An 18,433-nucleotide genomic window follows, 5' to 3' on the forward strand; every position below is an offset into this window, starting at 1 on the left:
TTGAGGTTGTTAGTTCAAGCCCTACACTGGGCACAGAGCTTACTAAAAAAACCTCTGGGAATGCAAGCTGGTGCAGCCGCTCTGGAAAACAGTATGGAGGTTCCTCAAAAAACTAAAAATAGAACTACCCTACGACCCAGCAATTGGACTACTAGGCATTTATCCATGGGATACAGGTGTGCTGTTTCGAAGGGACACATGCACCCCCATGTTGACAGCAGCACTATCAACAATAGCCAAAGTATGGAAAGAGACCAAATGTCCATCGATGGATGAATGGATAAAGATGTGGTATATATATATATATATATATATATATATATATACACATACATACAATGGAGTATTACTCGGCAATCAAAAAGAATGTAATCTTGCCATTTGCAACTACGTGGATGGAACTGGAGGGTATTATGCTAAGTGAAATCAGTCAGTCAGAGAAAGACAAAAATCATATGACTTCACCCATATGAGGACTTTAAGAGACAAAACAAATGAACATAAGAGAAGGGAAACAAAAATAATATAAAAACAGGGAGGGGGACACAACAGAAGAGACTCAAATATGGAGAACAAACTGAGGGTTACTGGAGGAGTTGCTGGAGGGGTTGTGGGAGGGGGGATGGGCTAAACTGGTAAGGGGCATTAAGGAATCTACTCCTGAAATCATTGTTGCACTATATGCTAACTAATTTGGACGTAAATTTTAAAAAGTAAAAAATAAAATTAAAAAAAAAAAACCCTTCTCAACAGGTAACTGGAACACAAGGACACGTTTTCAAGCAAAGAACTCTATACCCAACCAAATATATAAAGCAGGAGGATATAACAAAGTTACTTTTCACCATGCAAGAAGAAAACTAAGGGTTGAAAAGGGCAAAGCAAGTTGAAAGGACACTACTATTTCCATCAGAAGTGATTTTATTTAAATATTCCAAAATTCTACGTACCATACATTCTTTCTGAGGGAACAAAAAGATGTACTTGACCAAAAAAAAGAGAACACAAAGCCATAGAGACAACTGAAGATACAGGAAATAGGAGGACCTATATAAAACAATGTTAAATGCAGAGTCAGCAGGATGACAGCAAAGTGAAATCCCAAACCTTTACAGTCTCAGAGAACAACTAGTTCAGATTGACAAAGGCAGACAAGAGCAACTCAAGATAGTATTCAGGAGACAAAAAAAATTTTACGTTAATTAGATGAAAAGTGTGTGCGTGTCTAAGTAAACTGAGAAATTTCAAGTTTAACTTAAGAATCTGAAAAGAATTGGGGCGCCTGGGTGGCAGATGGTTGAGCGTCCGACTTCAGCTCAGGTCATGATCTCACGGTTCGTGAGTTCGAGGCCGCGTCGGGCTCGGAGCCTGGAGCCTGCTTCGGATTCTGTGTCTCCCTCTCTCTCTGCCCCTCCCCTGCTCATGCTCTGTCTCTCTCTACCTCAAAAATAAATAAAAGCCTTAGAAAAATAAAAAATAAATTTTAAAAAGAATTTGAAAAGAATTACCACTAGGCATATAGAAAACTAAGGGAAAGAAAAAATATGGTAACAATTACTAAAAAACAAAATTATACAAGAAAATGTGATTATGATATACTATTTGGCTAAACAGTATAGAAAATTTATATCACAGCATTAAAAATGGATATTTTTGTGACGACTGTACTGACAAGGGAAGACAAACTGAAAGACTTGGATAACATGTAAATATGATAATTAGTTGCACTGCATATGATTTAGACAGAGACAGATATCACTAGAAATGACTGTAAGTGAAAAATCAAATTTCCTTTAGGAAGAACTGTAGGGGGTGAAGAGGAATGAAGCAAGAGAGTATCTTTTTCACCATGTGGTTTTATTTAAGCTTTTTAAATTATGTGTATATACTTATCATATAATGAACTTGTCTGGTCTTCATCCAGTGTTCCTAACACGGAGTTTCTATAAAACCCTTGGAAATTCCTAAGTGATAGAAGTGTCTTTGCTAGGGGAGCCTATGTGGCTCAGTCAGTCGAGCATTCAACTTGATTTCCATTCGGGTCATGATCACACAGTCCAGGGATGGAGCCCCACATCCCACATCAGATGCTCTGGGCATGGAGCCTTTTTAAGATTCTTTCTCCCTCCCTCTCTCCCTCTGCCCCTCCCGATGCATGGGTGTGGGCACTCTATTCTTTCTCTTAAAAAAATAAATAAATAAAAGTGTCTGTATTATTCATGAGCCCACTGGATCACACTTAAGACTACGCTAATGAGGTAACTCAACAGTGAGGTCCTATAAAGCTTCATGATGGGGACTGGTCACTAGAAGGACCCACCCTGTGATTAGAGGATTGGGGCTACAAAGCAACCTGACCTGCAGGGAGGGGAAGGGCGCTGGAGAGATTAAGTTCAATCACCTGGCCAGTGACTTAGTTAGTCCACACCTACTTGAAACCTTAACAAAAGCAGACACCAAAACTCAAAGGCGTTTCCTAGTTGGTGAACACATCCATATGCCAGGAGGGTGACACACCCTACAGGTCTCCTGGGGAGAGAGCATAGAGGCTCTACATTTGAGACCCTCCTGACCTCACTCTCTATCTCTTCGTATGAATGATTCTAATCTGCATCCTTTATAATAAACTGCTGTCATAAATACAGTCCTTTCCTGAGTTCTATGGAGTTATTCTAGGGAATTAGTAAGCCTGAGGGTGTTCAGGAGAACCTCTGAATTTGCAGCCAAATGTTAAGAAGTCCAAGTAACTTGGAGACACCACTTAAGGCAGCTATCTGAAGTAGGGGCAGTCTTCTAGGGGACCATGTCTTCAAACTTGTGGAAACTAACACCAGCTCAGTTGTTAATGTCAGAACTAAACTGCAGACTGTAATAGTTGGGGTTGAAACAAAATAATACTATTTTTACTTAATATTTTCTTTTAAGGCAATCAGTAGACTCTGAAGAGTTAAACTGAGAAGTAACAGTATCCAATTACTTTTAAAAAATTAAAAGTCTGACAAATAAGGGCAAAACTGGAGGGAAAGGCATTCCAACATTTATAAGAATAATGTCTGCAATAGAAACAAAATAATAAACACATCAAAGCAGGTAAGAACAATGACTAATTTTTTTAAAAGGTGGAGTAGAGTAGGACCCTAGGTGGAATCTAAAAGTCAGGCAACTACCATTACAAAGCTATATTAATTAAAACAATATGGGTTTTGCCAAAGGGTAAACAAACTAATCAAAGGGGAAAAATGGTGTCCAAGAAAAAACTCTCACATCTACGATCACCTGAGGAATCCCAATGGCTGGTAAGTATATAAAAAGATGATCAACTTTACCAACTTAGCAAAATGCAATTTAAAACCCCAATGCTCCAGCTTTCACCACTTCTAAATATAGTACTAGAAGTTCTAGCTACAGCAATTAGGCAAGAAAGAGAAATAATATACATTCAATTTGGAAAAGAAAGCTATGTCAATTCATAGATAACATGATCTTATATATAGAAAACTCTAAAAAATACACAAATAGCAAGAAAATCAACAAATTCAGCAAAGCAAAGAATACAAAAATCAACATGTAAGAATGAATACGTTTTTATACTGAGCAATACACAATATAAAACACAGCAATTTCCTTTTCAAAAAGGAAATTAAGAAAACCATTCTATCGCAATACAATCAAAAAGGATAAAATACAGGGGCGCCTGTGTGGCTGAGTTGGCTAAGCTTCTGACTTTGACCCAGGTCAGGATCTCATGGTTCCATGAGTTCAAGCCCAGCATCAAGCTCTCTGCTGTCAGCACAGAGCCCGCTTCAGATCCTCTGTTGCCCTCTCTCTATGCCCATCCCCTGTGCTCTTCTCTCAAAACTAAATAAACGTTTAAAAAAAAAAAAAAAAAGGCAAGAGTAAAATATGTAGGAATAGATTTAACCAAGGAAGCAAAGACTTTTTTACATTAAAAAGTATAGAGTAGGGGCACCTGGGTGGCTCAGTCGGTTGGGCATCCGACTTCAGCTCGGGTCATGATCTCACAGTCCGTGAGTTCGAGCCCCACGTCAGGCTCTGTACTGACAGCTCAGAGCCTGGAGCCGGCTTCTGATTCTGTGTCTCCCTGTCTCTCTGCCCCTCCCCCACTCATGCTCTGTCTCTCTCTCTGTCTCAAAAATAAATAAAAACATTAAAAAAAATTTTAAAAAAAAGTATACAGTATTGCTGAAAGAAATTAAAGACCTAAACAGAGGGGTGCCTGGGTGGCTCAGTCAGTTAGTTAAGCCTAAGACTTTTTCTGCTCAGGTCTTGATCTCATGGTTCATGGGTTCGAGCCCCACTTCGGGCCTGTGCTGACAGCTTAGAGCCTGGAGCCTTCTTTGGATTCTGCGTCTCTCTCTCTGCCCTTCCTCTGCCTCTCAAAAATAAACATTAAAAAAATTAAAAGTGACCTGAATGGAAAGATATCCCATGTCCATGGACTAGAAAACATAACTCTTTTAAGGTAACAACACTACCCAAAGCAACATACAGATATAGTGTAACAATTATCAAAAACACAATGGTCTTTTTTGTAGAAGCTGAATTTCATACAGCATTTCCAGGGATCTCAAATAGCCAAAACAAGCTTGAAAAAAAAGAACCAAGTTGGGAAACATACTTCTCTATTTCAAAGCATACCACAAAAATTACAATAATCAGGGGCACCTGGGAGGCTCAGCTGGTTAAGCATCCAACTCTTGACTCTGGATTTCAGCTGAAGTCATGATCTCACAGTTCATGAGATCAAGCCCCACACTGGTTCTGTGCTGACAGTGGAAACTACTTAAGATTCTCTCTCTCTCCTCTCTCAAACTAAATAAAAATGAACTTTAAAAAATTTTTACTTAAATAAAAAAAGGTGAACTGAGGGCAAAAGTTCAGATTCATTTTTAATTGTGTTGGGTGATTATGATTAGACTATGGTTGGAAAATCAGTTATTATAGACAGCATTCACTAGTTACAACTATAAAAATACCACAGTGATAAGCAAAAACTGAAAAGAACTTTCCCTTGATAGAAAAAAACAAGACCTGGGGCACCTGGGTGGTGCAGTCAGTTAAGCATCCTATTTTGGCTCAGGTCATGATCTCATGATTCGTGAGTTCAAGCCCCATGTCAGGCTCTGTGCTGACAGCTCAGAGGCTGGAGCCTGCTTTAGATTCTGTCTCCCTCTCTCTCTCTCTCTGCCTCTCCCCCACTCATGCTCTCTTTCTCTCTCAAGAATGAACATTTTAAAAAGCTTTTTTTAAAAAAGAAAATACAAAACTGTAAATTGAGTAGCATTCACTCCAACAACAATTCTTAGAAAACACAAAGCACTGACTTGTCCATAAACAAGTCAAGGGAAACTCATGAACATGGGGATTCCAAACTCAAAGAATAGTAATTGTTAATAGGATTTGTATTCAGTGAGAAAGGGAAGGTAAAGGAAAAATACTGAGCTGGGATTTATTTCTGCCAAACTTGTGCTCCAACATTCCAAATAAGTCAAGTTTCTGGGTTTTAGTTCCACATGTTAGGAAGCTTGGAAGTTGCCACTATGTCCTAAACAAGTAAAATGCTAAACAGGCTGAATAAATCAACTCTTTTTGGACCCATAAGAGAGGTGAAGACACAGTGGCAAACTACTGAGATAGGTGAATACAGGGGGTCAGGGCTTTAGTAGAACACAGACTGACAAGTAAAAACCATTTTGGGAACCAGCACTGGAGTAGATAAACCTGAATTATAACCAACAAATTGCTAGAGGCTCAGTGTGAACAAATATGAAAGTTAAAAACCCCAGTGGAACTCAGTCACAGAAGGGCCCTCACACTTTTATGAGTTTTACCTCCAGGAGCGAGACCACGTGCTCACAGTAAATATCCTCTCATGAAGAAAAGAAAACCCAGCAGTGCAGGGGGAAGCACTCTGTTCCTAACAATGAGGCCTGACCTCTAGAGAAACTAGTTAACCAGAGCCTAACCTACTAAGTTTTTATTAGAGCTTAACTGACCTGGGAGAAGAGAAACACCCAAAAACTGCTACTTTAAAAAGATCAAAAAAATCAGTAAGCCCTTAGCCAGACTAATAAGAAAAAATAAAAAGAGAAAACAAATTACTACAATCAGAAATATACAATGTGATAATAAGAGTATATCACTACAGATACCATGGACATCAAGAAAATAATAAAGGATACTCTGACCACAAATTGGACAAACTAGATGAAAACGGACCAATTCCTTGAAAAAAAACAATCTGCCAAAACTCACACAAGAAATAGGCAATTGGAATAGGCCTCTATTAAAGAAACTGAATCAATAATAACCTTCCAAAACAGAAAGCACCAGGCCCAGATGGGTTCACTTGTGAATTTTCCCAATTACGGAAGCAATTAAATCAATTCTCTAAAGGCTCTTCCAGATGATATATAGAGGGAATAATTCTAACTCGTTCTCTGAGGCCAACATTACCCTAATACCAAAACCAGACAAAGACATTCTAAGAAAATGACAGATTGTCATCTCTCATGAACAGACGCAAAAATCTTTAACAAAATAGCAAAATGAATCCAACATATAAGAATTATACATCATAAGTAAATGGGATGTATCCCAGGTACACAAGCCTGATTCAACATTTGAAAATCAATTAATGTAATCCATCACAACAGACTTAAAAAGAAAATTCAGATGACCGTATCAGTAAAATTGAAAACAAGCATCTGACAAAATCCACCACCCATTTATGATTAAAAACTGAGTAAACTAAAATTAGAAGGAAATTTTCTCAACTTGGTTAAGAATATCCATTAAACAATTAAAGCTAACATCATATGAAATATGAGAAACTAGAACCTTTCCCAAGTTCAAGGATATCTCCCCTCACACTTCAACATCATACTGGAAATCCTACCTAGTACAATAAAACAAGAAATGAAAATGAAAGTAATATAGACTGGCTGGGGAGAAAGAAAGAAAACTGCCTTGGTGTGCCTGGGTGGCTCAATCGGTTAAGCGCCCGAGTTCGACTCAGGTCATGATCTCACAGTTCGTGGGTTTGAACCCCACATTGGGCTCTGTGCTGACAACTCAGAGCCTGGATCCGGCTTCAGATTCTGTCTCCCTCTTTCTCTGCCCCTCCCGGGCTCACACTCTGTCTCTCTCACTCTTTCTCAAAAATAAATAAACATTAAAAAAAATTTTTTTTTAATAAAGAAAACTACCTTTGTTCACAAATAACATGATCATCTAGGTAGGAAATCCGAAAGGTTAACAAAAAACTTCTGGGATTACTAAGCTATTATAGCAAGGTTGCAGAATACAAGGTTAATATACAAAAGAGCACTCTCCTATACCAGCAATGAACATGTGGATTTGAACTTAAAAAGAATTTGGGGTGCCTGGGTGGCTCAGTCAGTTAAGTGTCTAACTCTTGGTTTCAGTTCAGGTCATGATCCCAGGGTACTGGAACTGGGCCCCATGTGGGACTCAGCACTGACAGCACAGGGCCTGCTTGGGATTCACTCACACTCTCTCTCTCTCCCTCTCTCTTTCTCTCTGCCCCTCCACCACTCACTCACGCTCTCACTTTCAAAATAAACTTCAATAAATAAATGAAAATAAACTTTTTAATAAATAAAACAGAATAGACCCCCATAAGTGTGGTCACCCAATCTTTGGTAAAGGAGCAAAAAACAACACAAAAGAGCAAAGATCACCTTCTCAACAAATGGTACAGGAATGGCAGGACATCCACATGCAAAAAACTCAATCTAGACACAGACCTTCCACCATTCACAAAAAATAAGTTAAAATGGATCATAAACTGAAATATAAAACACAAAACTGTAAGATTTCTGAAAGATATCACTGGAGGAAGCCTACAGGACCTTGGGTATGATAATGACATTTTAAATATAACACCAAAGGCAAGATCCATGAAAGAAATAACTGATAGGCTGAATTTCATAAAATAAGAAAACTCCTAAAAAATAAAAAAACTACTCTGTGAAAGACAATTATCAAGAGGATGAAAAAAAAACAAGCCACAGAATGGGAGAATATATTTGCACAACTCACATTTGATAAAGGACTGCTTTTCCAAAATATACAAAAAACTCCTAAAACTTAAGAAAATGTCTAATTTTAAAATGGACTACAAGTGCGCCTGGGTGGCTCAGTCGGTTAAGCGTCCAACTTTGGCTCTGGTCATGAGCTCACAGTTCATGGGTTCAAGCTCCACATTGGGCTCTGTGCTGACAGCTCAGAGCCTGGACACTGCTTTGGATTCTTTGTCTCCCTCTCTCTGCCCCTCCCCTGTTCACACTCTGTCTCTCAAAAAATGAACAAATGCTTAAAAAAAAAAAAAAAAGGTTAAAACGGGCTATAGACCTTAACCTACACCTCACCAAAGAAGACATACAGATGGCAAGTTAAGTGTATAAAAAGACATACACTGTAGGTCATCAGAGAATTACAAATTAAGATAATGAGATACTACTATACACCTATTACGATTGCCAAAATCCAGGGATGCCTGGGCCTCATGTTGGGTGTAGAGATTACTAAAAAATAAAATATTTTTTAAAAAAACATAAAACAGGGGTGCTTGGGTGGCTCAGTCGGTTGAGTGTCAGACTTCGGCTGAGGTCATGATCTTGCAGTCTGTGAGTTCAAGCCCCACATTGGCCTCTGTGCTGACAGCTCAGAGCCTGGAGTCTCCTTTGGATTCTGTGTCTCCCTCTCTCTCTGCCCCTCCCCTGCTCGCGCGCTCGTGCTTTCTCTCTCTCTCTCTCAAAAGTAAACGTTAAAAATAATAAATTAAAAATAAAATATAAAAAAAAAAAAAAAAATCCTAAGCCTAAAAATTCTCAAACTCTAAATCTAAATGAGCAAAAGGTTCCCGTTGTGAAATCCCATCTAATTTGCCTATAATTCTAAATCCTGAACCCAACTGATACTCAATACAAAAAAATAAGTTGTCACTTCACAAAATGTAAACACTATGGTATATTTTATAGTAGCTTGCATTTATCAATATCTCAAGTCAGCAGTCCACACAACCAATGTTTAATCCAAAATATTCCTTTTTATCTCTAAGAATAGAAAAGCTGTTAACCTACCTTTCAGTAACCTCTTGTTTCAATTGAGGAACTTCACCCAATGCTGAATCGATATCCATGAAGCCAAGAAAGTCCCGTTTTATATTAAGAGAAGCCTTCTCCAAACCCTTGCCTGATGTTTCATGACCTCTTGATAAAGGATCTGAATCTGTTAGCTGTACCTCTGACCCCTCACCTTCTATAAGACGGACCCGCTGACCAGGAGAACTGGGAACACTATTACCTTCCTGGTCAGAGCTGTTCTTTTGTTTTCCATCTCTCTGGGGCTTACTATTCAGCCCATCATCCCGGAACCCTTTAGCAAATGGATTGTAATCTATTTTCAGCTGGGTAATCTGAATGTTCTGATAAGCTGTTACTGCAAAGAATTCAGTCTGTGGGAAGGTAAAAGTATGGACACCAGGGCCATTTAATTGTATCACTTCAGTAGCCTTTTCTGCAGGCACCAAATGAAGTCTTGGCAGGTAGCGATGCATAGAGTGCAAGATGATATGCCCTTCTTGGTCCAGTGTGTTGTTGGTAAGTTTAAGTTTATAGAAAGATACTGGTTGATGCATCCAATAATGACCTGTGGAGGGAGATTCTGGGTGAATAAAAACCCTCCCCAAAACATGGGGCTCAGCCTTCCCACTTGGTTCCCACCAGCGGCCATTCCACTTATAACGATGATTATCCACAGGAGATATATCCATGACAAGAATATACTTCATATTTGAATCTAAACCTGTTATCCAGTAACGACAGTATGGAAACATGCGTCTTCCCTGCTTGGTCAGAATCATCTCTGTGCTTCGATGATAGAATTCATTCCACATACTATTGTTATCCAAGGTGACAGTGATTCCTCCCACAGTACAATCAGCTGGAAGGCAAATCTTCCCTTTAGACTTTCCTGGTGATGACACACTGCTAGCCAAAGCACAGGCATCCCGATTAGTAACCAAAATTCCTTGATCAGTTTTGCCATTTCCTGGTTGTTTTAGGATGACAAAGAAGGTAGGTGCTGCTCCTGCCACTGTACCACCATCTTGATTAGCCAATAGAATCTGCTGTTTCTCCTCCATGATTCCAGTGGGAAACTCAGTAGTAAGATAATTGTAGTCACCACATAGTCACAGCAGACTTCCCAGCCTACAAAACAAGCAAAACAAAAAAACAAAAAACAAAACAAAAGCACGTTAATCAAGTAAACGTTTATTTAGTTAAAAATACAAGAATAATTATGCTATCCCCAAAACATATTCCTAAACTCTTTCAAGACTTTGGTTCTGCCTTTCTATCAATGTAGTGACATTCACTTTGGATTATTGAATTATCTTCTTAAAATTCATTTTAATGTAATTACAGTTGACCCTGGAACAACTCAGGGATTAGGACCACCGACCTCCCCTTCCTGCATGCACAGGTGAAAATCTATATGGGGGTGCCTAGGTGGCTCAGTCAGTTAAGCATCCAACTTTGGCTCAGGTCATGATTTCACAGTTCGTCGGTTCAAGCCCCACATCAGGCTCTCTGCTGTCAGTGTGGAGCCTGCTTTGGATCCTATATCCCCCTCTTACTTTGCCCCTCCCCGGCTTGCACTCTCACTCTCTCTCTCTAAAAAATAAATTAAAAACGTTAAAAAAAAATAATAAAAGAAAACCTGTGTGTAACTCAATCACTAATAAACCATGGTTGACAGAAGGCTTACCATAATATAAACAATTAATATATTTTGTATATGTATTATATACTGCATTCTTACAGTAAAACTAGAGAAAAACTAATCATAAAAGAAAAGATATTTGCAGCACTGTATTATATCAAAAAGTGTACAAAAGAAAATACCTGTGAAAACGTAATGTCAGAATAAGAGACATACATAATTAAAACCATCCTGACACTTTTTTTTATCCCATCACACCAGCAAAAGTCAAAATTTGGTAGAGGTGTTGGAAAGGGTGTAAATCAACCAGCATTCTCATCTAACCAGATGCTGAGACTGTAAGACAACATAATCTCTATGATACAGGGCAACATGAAAATATCAAAACTACAGGGGTGCCTGGGTGGCTCAGTCAGTTGAGCATCCGACTTCAGCTCAGGTCATGATCTCACAGCTCGTGAGTTCAAGCCCCATGTCGAGCTCTGTGCTGACAGCTCAGAGCCTGGAGCCTGCTTCGGATTCTGTGTCTCCCTCTCTCTCTGCCCCAACCCACTCACATTCTGCCTCCGTCTCTCTCAAAAATAAATAAACATTAAATAAACAAATAAACAAACATAAAATAAACAATGTATAAGTTTTATGGACTCATACTCTACAAGATATATTAAGAGCAAAATGTTCCAAAGAATTATAGGTTATGTTACACTTCTTGATAAAATTAAAAACAAAAAGCTAAAGAAAGAATAGAGTATGTATTTGCTTCACACATACATACTATTTATACAGATAGGAAAAGAACTAGTGTTGGCTATATCAAGGGAAAACTGGGTGGGTGGGAAAAAACATACCGTAACACTGTAAATTTTTTACCTTGTGAACATACAATATATTTGAAAAATAATTAAAATTAGTCCTTATTTAACTAAAATCCCACATATAAGGGGGCATCTGGGTGGCTCAGTCAGTTAAGTATCTGACTTCAGCTCATGATCTCACAGTTCGTGGGTTCGGGTCCCGTATCAGGCTCTGTGCTGACAGTTCAGAGCGGGGAGCCTGCTTCATATTGTCTGTTATTATTATTAAATAAATGAATAAACAAAGAAACATTAAAAAAATGAAATGAAATAAAATAAAATCCCACACATATGATTTCATTTATATGTAATGTCTAAAGCAAGCAAATCTGCAGAGATGAAAAGTAGATTAGTGGTTGCCAGGGGAAGGAGAGAGGGATAACTGGGACAACTGCTAATGGGTATGGGGTTTCTATTGGGGGTGACAGAAATGTTCAGTAACTAAAAATCTGTGAAGTGTACCCTTTAAAATGGTGAATTTATGTTACGTGATTTATATCTCAATAAAAAGTTATACAGAAATGTCAGGTTGTTAAATTCAACTGATGTGTTCAATTACCTAAATATTCTACAAGATATAAAGTTATCTCTAATTAGCATTTACACAAAAAAGATGCTACATCACTACTCCTGCATAAGTGGGTCAATAATTTTAATTAATCAAATCAGCCTTTTATTGATGCTACTCACTTTAATTAAAAAGTCTAATTTTATCTTTCATCAGAGCTACTGACAAGCAGCAAAATCATATGATCTGAACTTTACCTCTTTTTAGAGAACTGGCCACATGACCAAAAAACTTAAAATATTCACAATTAGCCTAAGGATAATAGATATTTTAAAAGTCAAGACTTCAAAAAGGTTGGCTACTGTTTCCTATTATGGCTAAATATAAAAATAGAATCCCACTTCCTTACACTAAAGCACTAATACCCAGGAAAGATGAAAAAACAATTTCTTCTCTCATTTAGAGCTTATTTTTTTAAGAGAGAAAATTTAGGGTGATTCTTTTCAAAAGCTGCCTCAGGCTTAAGGCAATTAAGTTCACTGGTTTCCTAAAACTAGTAAGTTTAGGCAGCATCAGAGATTGATAAAGCAAAATTAAAATAGACCTACAAGTAAAAAATAAGGGGACCATAAAATTAATAAAGCTTAGGGGCGCTTAGGTGGCCTAGTAGGTTAAGCATCCAACTTTATTTCAGCTCAGGTCATGATCTCACGGTTCATGAGTTCGAGCCTCACATCAGACTCCAGGCGCTGACAATGTGGAGCTTGCTTACGATTCTCTCCCTCCCTCCCCCCCCCCCCCCCACCCCTCTCCCACTCCATCTCTCTGTGCCCAACCCCCCCCATGCACTCTCTCTCAAAATAAACGTTAAAAAAATAAGGCTTAGAAAATTCACAAAAACTAATACCTCTACAAAAGCATATAAATCAAACTGCAAATCCCTATACTTAGTTGATAACGTTCAAAGTTTTTGTTTTTTTTTTTACAAACCACCATTTTTGTGAGCAATTATGTAAAACATTCTTAAGTACATTTACTTAATACAACTAAGAACTTAGTGGCAAAGAACTACCTTAACATCTTTTTAGATATCCCAAACCTATGAATATTAAAAAGGGTTTAGAATTTCTTAAACATTCCCGTCTATAATACTAAAATTAAAATCTTGGTTTTCAGGGGGCGCCTGGGTGGCGCAGTCGGTTAAGCGTCCGACTTCAGCCAGGTCACGATCTCGCGGTCCGTGAGTTCGAGCCCCGCGTCGGGCTCTGGGCTGATGGCTCAGAGCCTGGAGCCTGCTTCCGATTCTGTGTCTCCCTCTCTCTCTGCCCCTCGCCCGTTCATGCTCTGTCTCTCTCTGTCCCAAAAATAAATAAACGTTGAAAAAAAAAATTAAAAAAAAAAAAAAATCTTGGTTTTCAGATTACAGGTAAAACTAGGGCAAAGAAGTTTTAACTAGTGCTTTAAAAAACCACTCTTAAAAATCTATGACATGTCAAATATTCAACTGACAGAAATCCCATTTAGTGTTACAGAATGCATTGAAGTAAATTTTATGCTAACTTCACATAAACACATTTCAGATTTTTCCTTTTGCCTAAACAAAAAAAAAAAATTAAGTACAGAAAAGTCAGCCCGCCCTATTTCAACTCTGTGCACAGATAATATAATTTGTTTAATGTAAAAATGTGTATGAAAACAGGAAAAATAATTTTCAGACTTAGTGATTTGTCCAAGTTGTTTTTTGAAAAAACCTTCCAATCAAAGTATTCCATGAGTTAGTTAAAATGCATTAAAAAACCAAAGACCTACTTTATGACCAAAACAATCTCCGTTTTATTTATTTATTTATTTATTTATTTATTTATTTATTTATTTATTTTGCTATACACTGCTACTGATATGGGAGAAAGGAATTGAGTTCTTACTCCATACCAATCTTTTTTTTGTTTTCTAGGTAGGCTTCATGCCCAGGGATGAGTCCAATGAGGGGCCTGAACTCAAGACCCTAAGATCAAGATCTGAGATCAGACCAAGAGCCCGGACACCTAACTAGCTGGGCCACCCAAGTGCCCCTCCATACCAGACTCCCAATATAAGCATGCTTATTCTTCTGGGATACTATATAGGATCTTATAATCAAAGGATAGTCAATTCAATATATTCAGCTATTTCAGACACATATATAACACTCTAAGGCTTTAACCAACTACAAAAATCAAATGTACTTTAGGAAGGATCAGGTTACTCATGCAGAAATAAATCTATTCCCAGCAAGATTTTTAAAATACCTTATATCTGGCTCTCTAAACGCTTTAAGGAAGACAATTACAAAAAACAAAACAAAACAAAACCTCAGTTCAACTTTTCAATATCAAGCATTTATCTACGTAATAAAATTATAATAACGAGCCCAGGAAGTAAGTTTAGTTGTGGATGGCAAATACTCTAACATTCTGAATAAGTCCCATCAGAACACACACACACACACACACACACACACACACACACACACAAGCTTTCAGAGAGAATGTTGTTTTCAGGTAAGTAATGTGGCAAGTGCCATAAACAAACTGTTACAATTTCAGAGTCCCTACCCTAAACGTCTTTTCACCAGTGACCTCTTGGGGAAATGTTTAACTACAAGAGCCATGACCCTCCTGCAACTTACAAAATACAACAGTTCATTAGGTAGTTACCCAATTCAATGATTCATGTACTGCTCCCTGCCCCACCCCACTCCCCCCACCCAAATAACACCCAATCAAAATACCATTACTTTAAAAAAATGACAGCAAATGGTGGCAAAAACAGTAAAATAGCCAACCACCAATTCTTCACCATTAGGTTGATTTTAATAGTTATCTCATTAGTAAGAACTTACTCCAGATCAAACAACATCCTGGGCATTTTATCATTACCACAGCCCTGTAAAGGAAATCGCAAATACTACCTGAAATGCTTTGGTGTTAAGGCAAGAACTGTATTTGCCTAAGAGTATGCCCCCTTCCTTCTCTCCCCAAATACCATTAGTTAATACTAACTACAGGAACATTTTCTATTCCTAAGAATGGTCCTTTAACAACAAAGGGTTAGCAAGTTCTCAGGTCCCAGCAGTTACATAAGCAGAATTTGAAGAACTTTTATGGCAGAAACGGATAGTATCAAACAGCCACCCTGTTTTGAGTACCCAGGGCACTGAATTTACTCGTCTTAAACATGTGTTTTCTGTTAGCTGAACTCAACCCACTCTACCCACATAACCGCTGGAAACATAACCACGTTTGGAAGAAACACCAACACTGACCCCATACCCTTGTAAGTGAAAAGGGCTCCTGCCAGTCCCCAGGAAGAGCAGTCGCCGTCGACTATCAAGGGCCCACAATCACCGCTTTTTAACTGCAGAGGCCAGCTGGCCGACAACCACGTGAAAAAATGCCGCAAGGAAAGCTCTTCCGGAGAAGAGTCCCGACAGATCACGTGCCGCCGGCCGGAACCTGCCGAACGCTCCGCGGGATCCAGTCGCATTCTGTTACCGTGGAGACTACAGAACCAGCCACCCGGCCCTCTCGGGCCAGCCCCCTTCCCAGCAGTCGTCACGCCGCCTCCAGGCACTTTCCCTGCAGCCTAGCCGCGGCGTCGTGCCCAAAAAGAAGAGGCAGAACAGGCAGTATTTGCCAGGGATTACACCGCAGAAGCCTGAGAAGCTTTACAACACCCACTGGTGGCGCGCGGGTGGACGCGAGAGTTCTCTTCATCCACGTGTCTGCTTCGGCGAGGCGAACCCTGGGAGTGTGGTCTTCCCTCAGAAGAAGGTGTACTTTGGTCACTCGCATTCTGCCATCAGTCACCCCCTCCTTTGAGACCTCCCTCATCCCCCCTTCTTGCACCCTCCCCAGAAGGAGGCATCCCCGGGGTTCCCAAAGCAAAGCAAAAATCTTCAAAGACATTACCATTTTCCACTCTTAATCCGGTATGAAATGATCTCTAACTTCTCCATACTCTTCGCACACACGTCCCTCAACTTTGGTTACTAGCGCTCAAATAAACTTAGTTATATCCCAGACCCACCTACCACTGAGAACAGACACCTACTTGACAATTTAACAAACGCGGGAAACCTCATAAACAGAGAACTAACCAAAGGCTGCCCACGGAGGAAAAGAAAATAACACCTGCTCTGCCCACCTGTTTTCCCCGCCCTCATTTCTGCACTTACTAGCCACCGGTCTTTGTTTACCGAGTTCCCACTCCCGTACGGCTCACTTCCTCGCCTTCCTTACTAAACTCACGCGCGGTCCTGCCTCAAACAACTTGCCCGGAAATTACAAGCTAAAGAGGCGTTTACACAGGTGTCAAAAAGCTGCACACAGCTCCTTAAAAAGCGACGTCAGCACCGTTTCCCTCAGAGTTTTTTGAACCCCGAGACCTGAGCTCTAAAATGCAAAGCGCACAAGCAGAGCTCTCGACCTAAAGCCCCGCGCCGCGCTGAAAGTCATCATGCGGAGCGTACCATGCGGTGCGGCACCCCACGCACGCGAGGGCAGGGCCGCGCCAAGGGCGCTTCTCACCCCGCCCGCCTCGTGGCCGCTCTCTCTGGCGTCGATGTTACCAGTGAGTTTGCTGCGCGACGCGGAAGTGAGGCCGGGGACGCGCGCGAGGTGACATGCGCAGCCTCGCTCAGGGGGGCCACAGGCGCGCGCCAACGGCGCCCCGCGCAAGGCCGGGCCTGGCTGGGGCGTGCGAAGATCGCACAAGGAACGCTTCTCACGCTGTTCAAATCCACAAGCGCTTCAAACTCTCGAAAAACTCCAATCGGGCCAGTAGTAAAAGGACGCCCTCCACCCAGGCCCGAGAGTTACCGTGCGGGGCGTGGCCGGCCTCACCCGTAGTCCTTCACATCCCGCTGGGGGCGGGTTATTCTGTTCGGTTCGCACACCGTGTGTCCGCTCCAGCTGAAGAGCCTGCGCGCGCACCGGACGTCCACGTCACCGCGCACGCGCTCCTACCCGCTCAGAGCCCACCGCGCAAGCGCAAAAGGAGGCGCGAGCAGCACCTCCCTCGCCCCTCCCCCAACACCAGGAGGCCAAACGGCCCCGGAGCAGCGACAAGACCCTTGGGACCCGCCCCTGGAGCTGAAGCCGCTGGTTTTCCGGGTCCCAGAAACCGATAAAAGCCTAATGAAGCTTCCAGAATCAAGAAAGGCGAGGGAGGAAGAAGGCACCCCAATTCCCTCAGCCTCACACACGAAGGCTTCGTGAAAACCGTGAAACCTGCGCCCGCGGGCTTTCTCAAAAAAGTGCCCTCCACCGTTTCCCTCGGGCTCCTCGGCGGCCCCGCCCCTGCCGCACCCAGCCCCACCCACATCTGACTCCACAGCCCCGGGGGGCTTCCCGAGCTCATCAAAAGAATCCGTGATCGTCCTCCCCAATGTGCTGTAGGTTTGGATAGCGCCAGACCGTCGGGAAACCTTGAAGAAAAGACCCAGACGGGGGTGGTTGAGTCTGCAATATCCACGACCGAAGAACACTAGGAAAGTAGGAAGGAGACCGAAAACTCCGTTACCAAATGGGAAAGAAGAAGAGTTGCCACTAACTTGCCTGATCTAAAGATGAAAGCTGTCCTAATAAAACAGTAAAAGGTGGAAACAAGAATTTTGCACCACAGATTAAGCTTTCATGCCTTGATCCTGTGTTTTCAGTTTTTGTTTGTTCAAGATATTTAAGCTATGAAGTGCAAAGGGAACACTGCTGAATATTATGTCAGGCCACTGCTGAACTAATAATTAAGGAACAGTATTTCTCCCAAACTTCAAAAATTATTTTTTATTCCCTACCCCTTATCAGCCACTCTTTCTTCTGAGCTGCTAACACTCAAGTAAAAAGGGAGAGATGTTCAAACTTAGAAGAGGCAAAATAGAAGTCCGTAGTTAGGAGTAGAGATTGTGGTCCGTATTTCCAAACTATTCTTTCACTCTTAGAAGAATTAGCAAGAATTGGGAACATATTAATTGCTAGATGACTTAATACAAAACACTATGAAGAAGAATGAGGGATTTGAAAGAAAAGAGCCAAGAGGAAGAGGCTTATCCCAACAGGACTGATCAGAGCTGGACTCCAGGCATATTAGGAAGAAGGGTCTTTTTTCTCTTCATTGGGCACTCCCTCTGCTGAACCATAGGAAGAAACTTCTGGAATTAGTATGGACTGGAAAATGTGTAGGCTAAAGATTACAGGCTTCTGAAGATCCTCTGAAATCCCCATTCAGGCATTGTCAACAGCATCATGAGCACAACAAATGA

General features: G+C 40.7%; 1 protein-coding gene across 1 annotated transcript in view; it reads right to left on the reverse strand.

Moving 5' to 3' along the window:
• Window positions 1-17,104, reverse strand: part of MGA (MAX dimerization protein MGA) — a 102,661-nt gene extending 85,557 nt beyond the window's left edge. The window contains 2 exon segments of the mRNA XM_030318429.2: window positions 9,129-10,259; window positions 16,995-17,104. Coding sequence (XP_030174289.1) covers window positions 9,129-10,192 — 1,064 coding nt within the window. The 5' untranslated portion in view covers window positions 10,193-10,259; window positions 16,995-17,104.
• Window positions 17,105-18,433: the final 1,329 nt, after the last annotated feature.

This window comes from Lynx canadensis, chromosome B3, assembly GCF_007474595.2.
Source record: "Lynx canadensis isolate LIC74 chromosome B3, mLynCan4.pri.v2, whole genome shotgun sequence".
Classification (NCBI taxonomy): Eukaryota; Metazoa; Chordata; class Mammalia; order Carnivora; family Felidae; genus Lynx; species Lynx canadensis.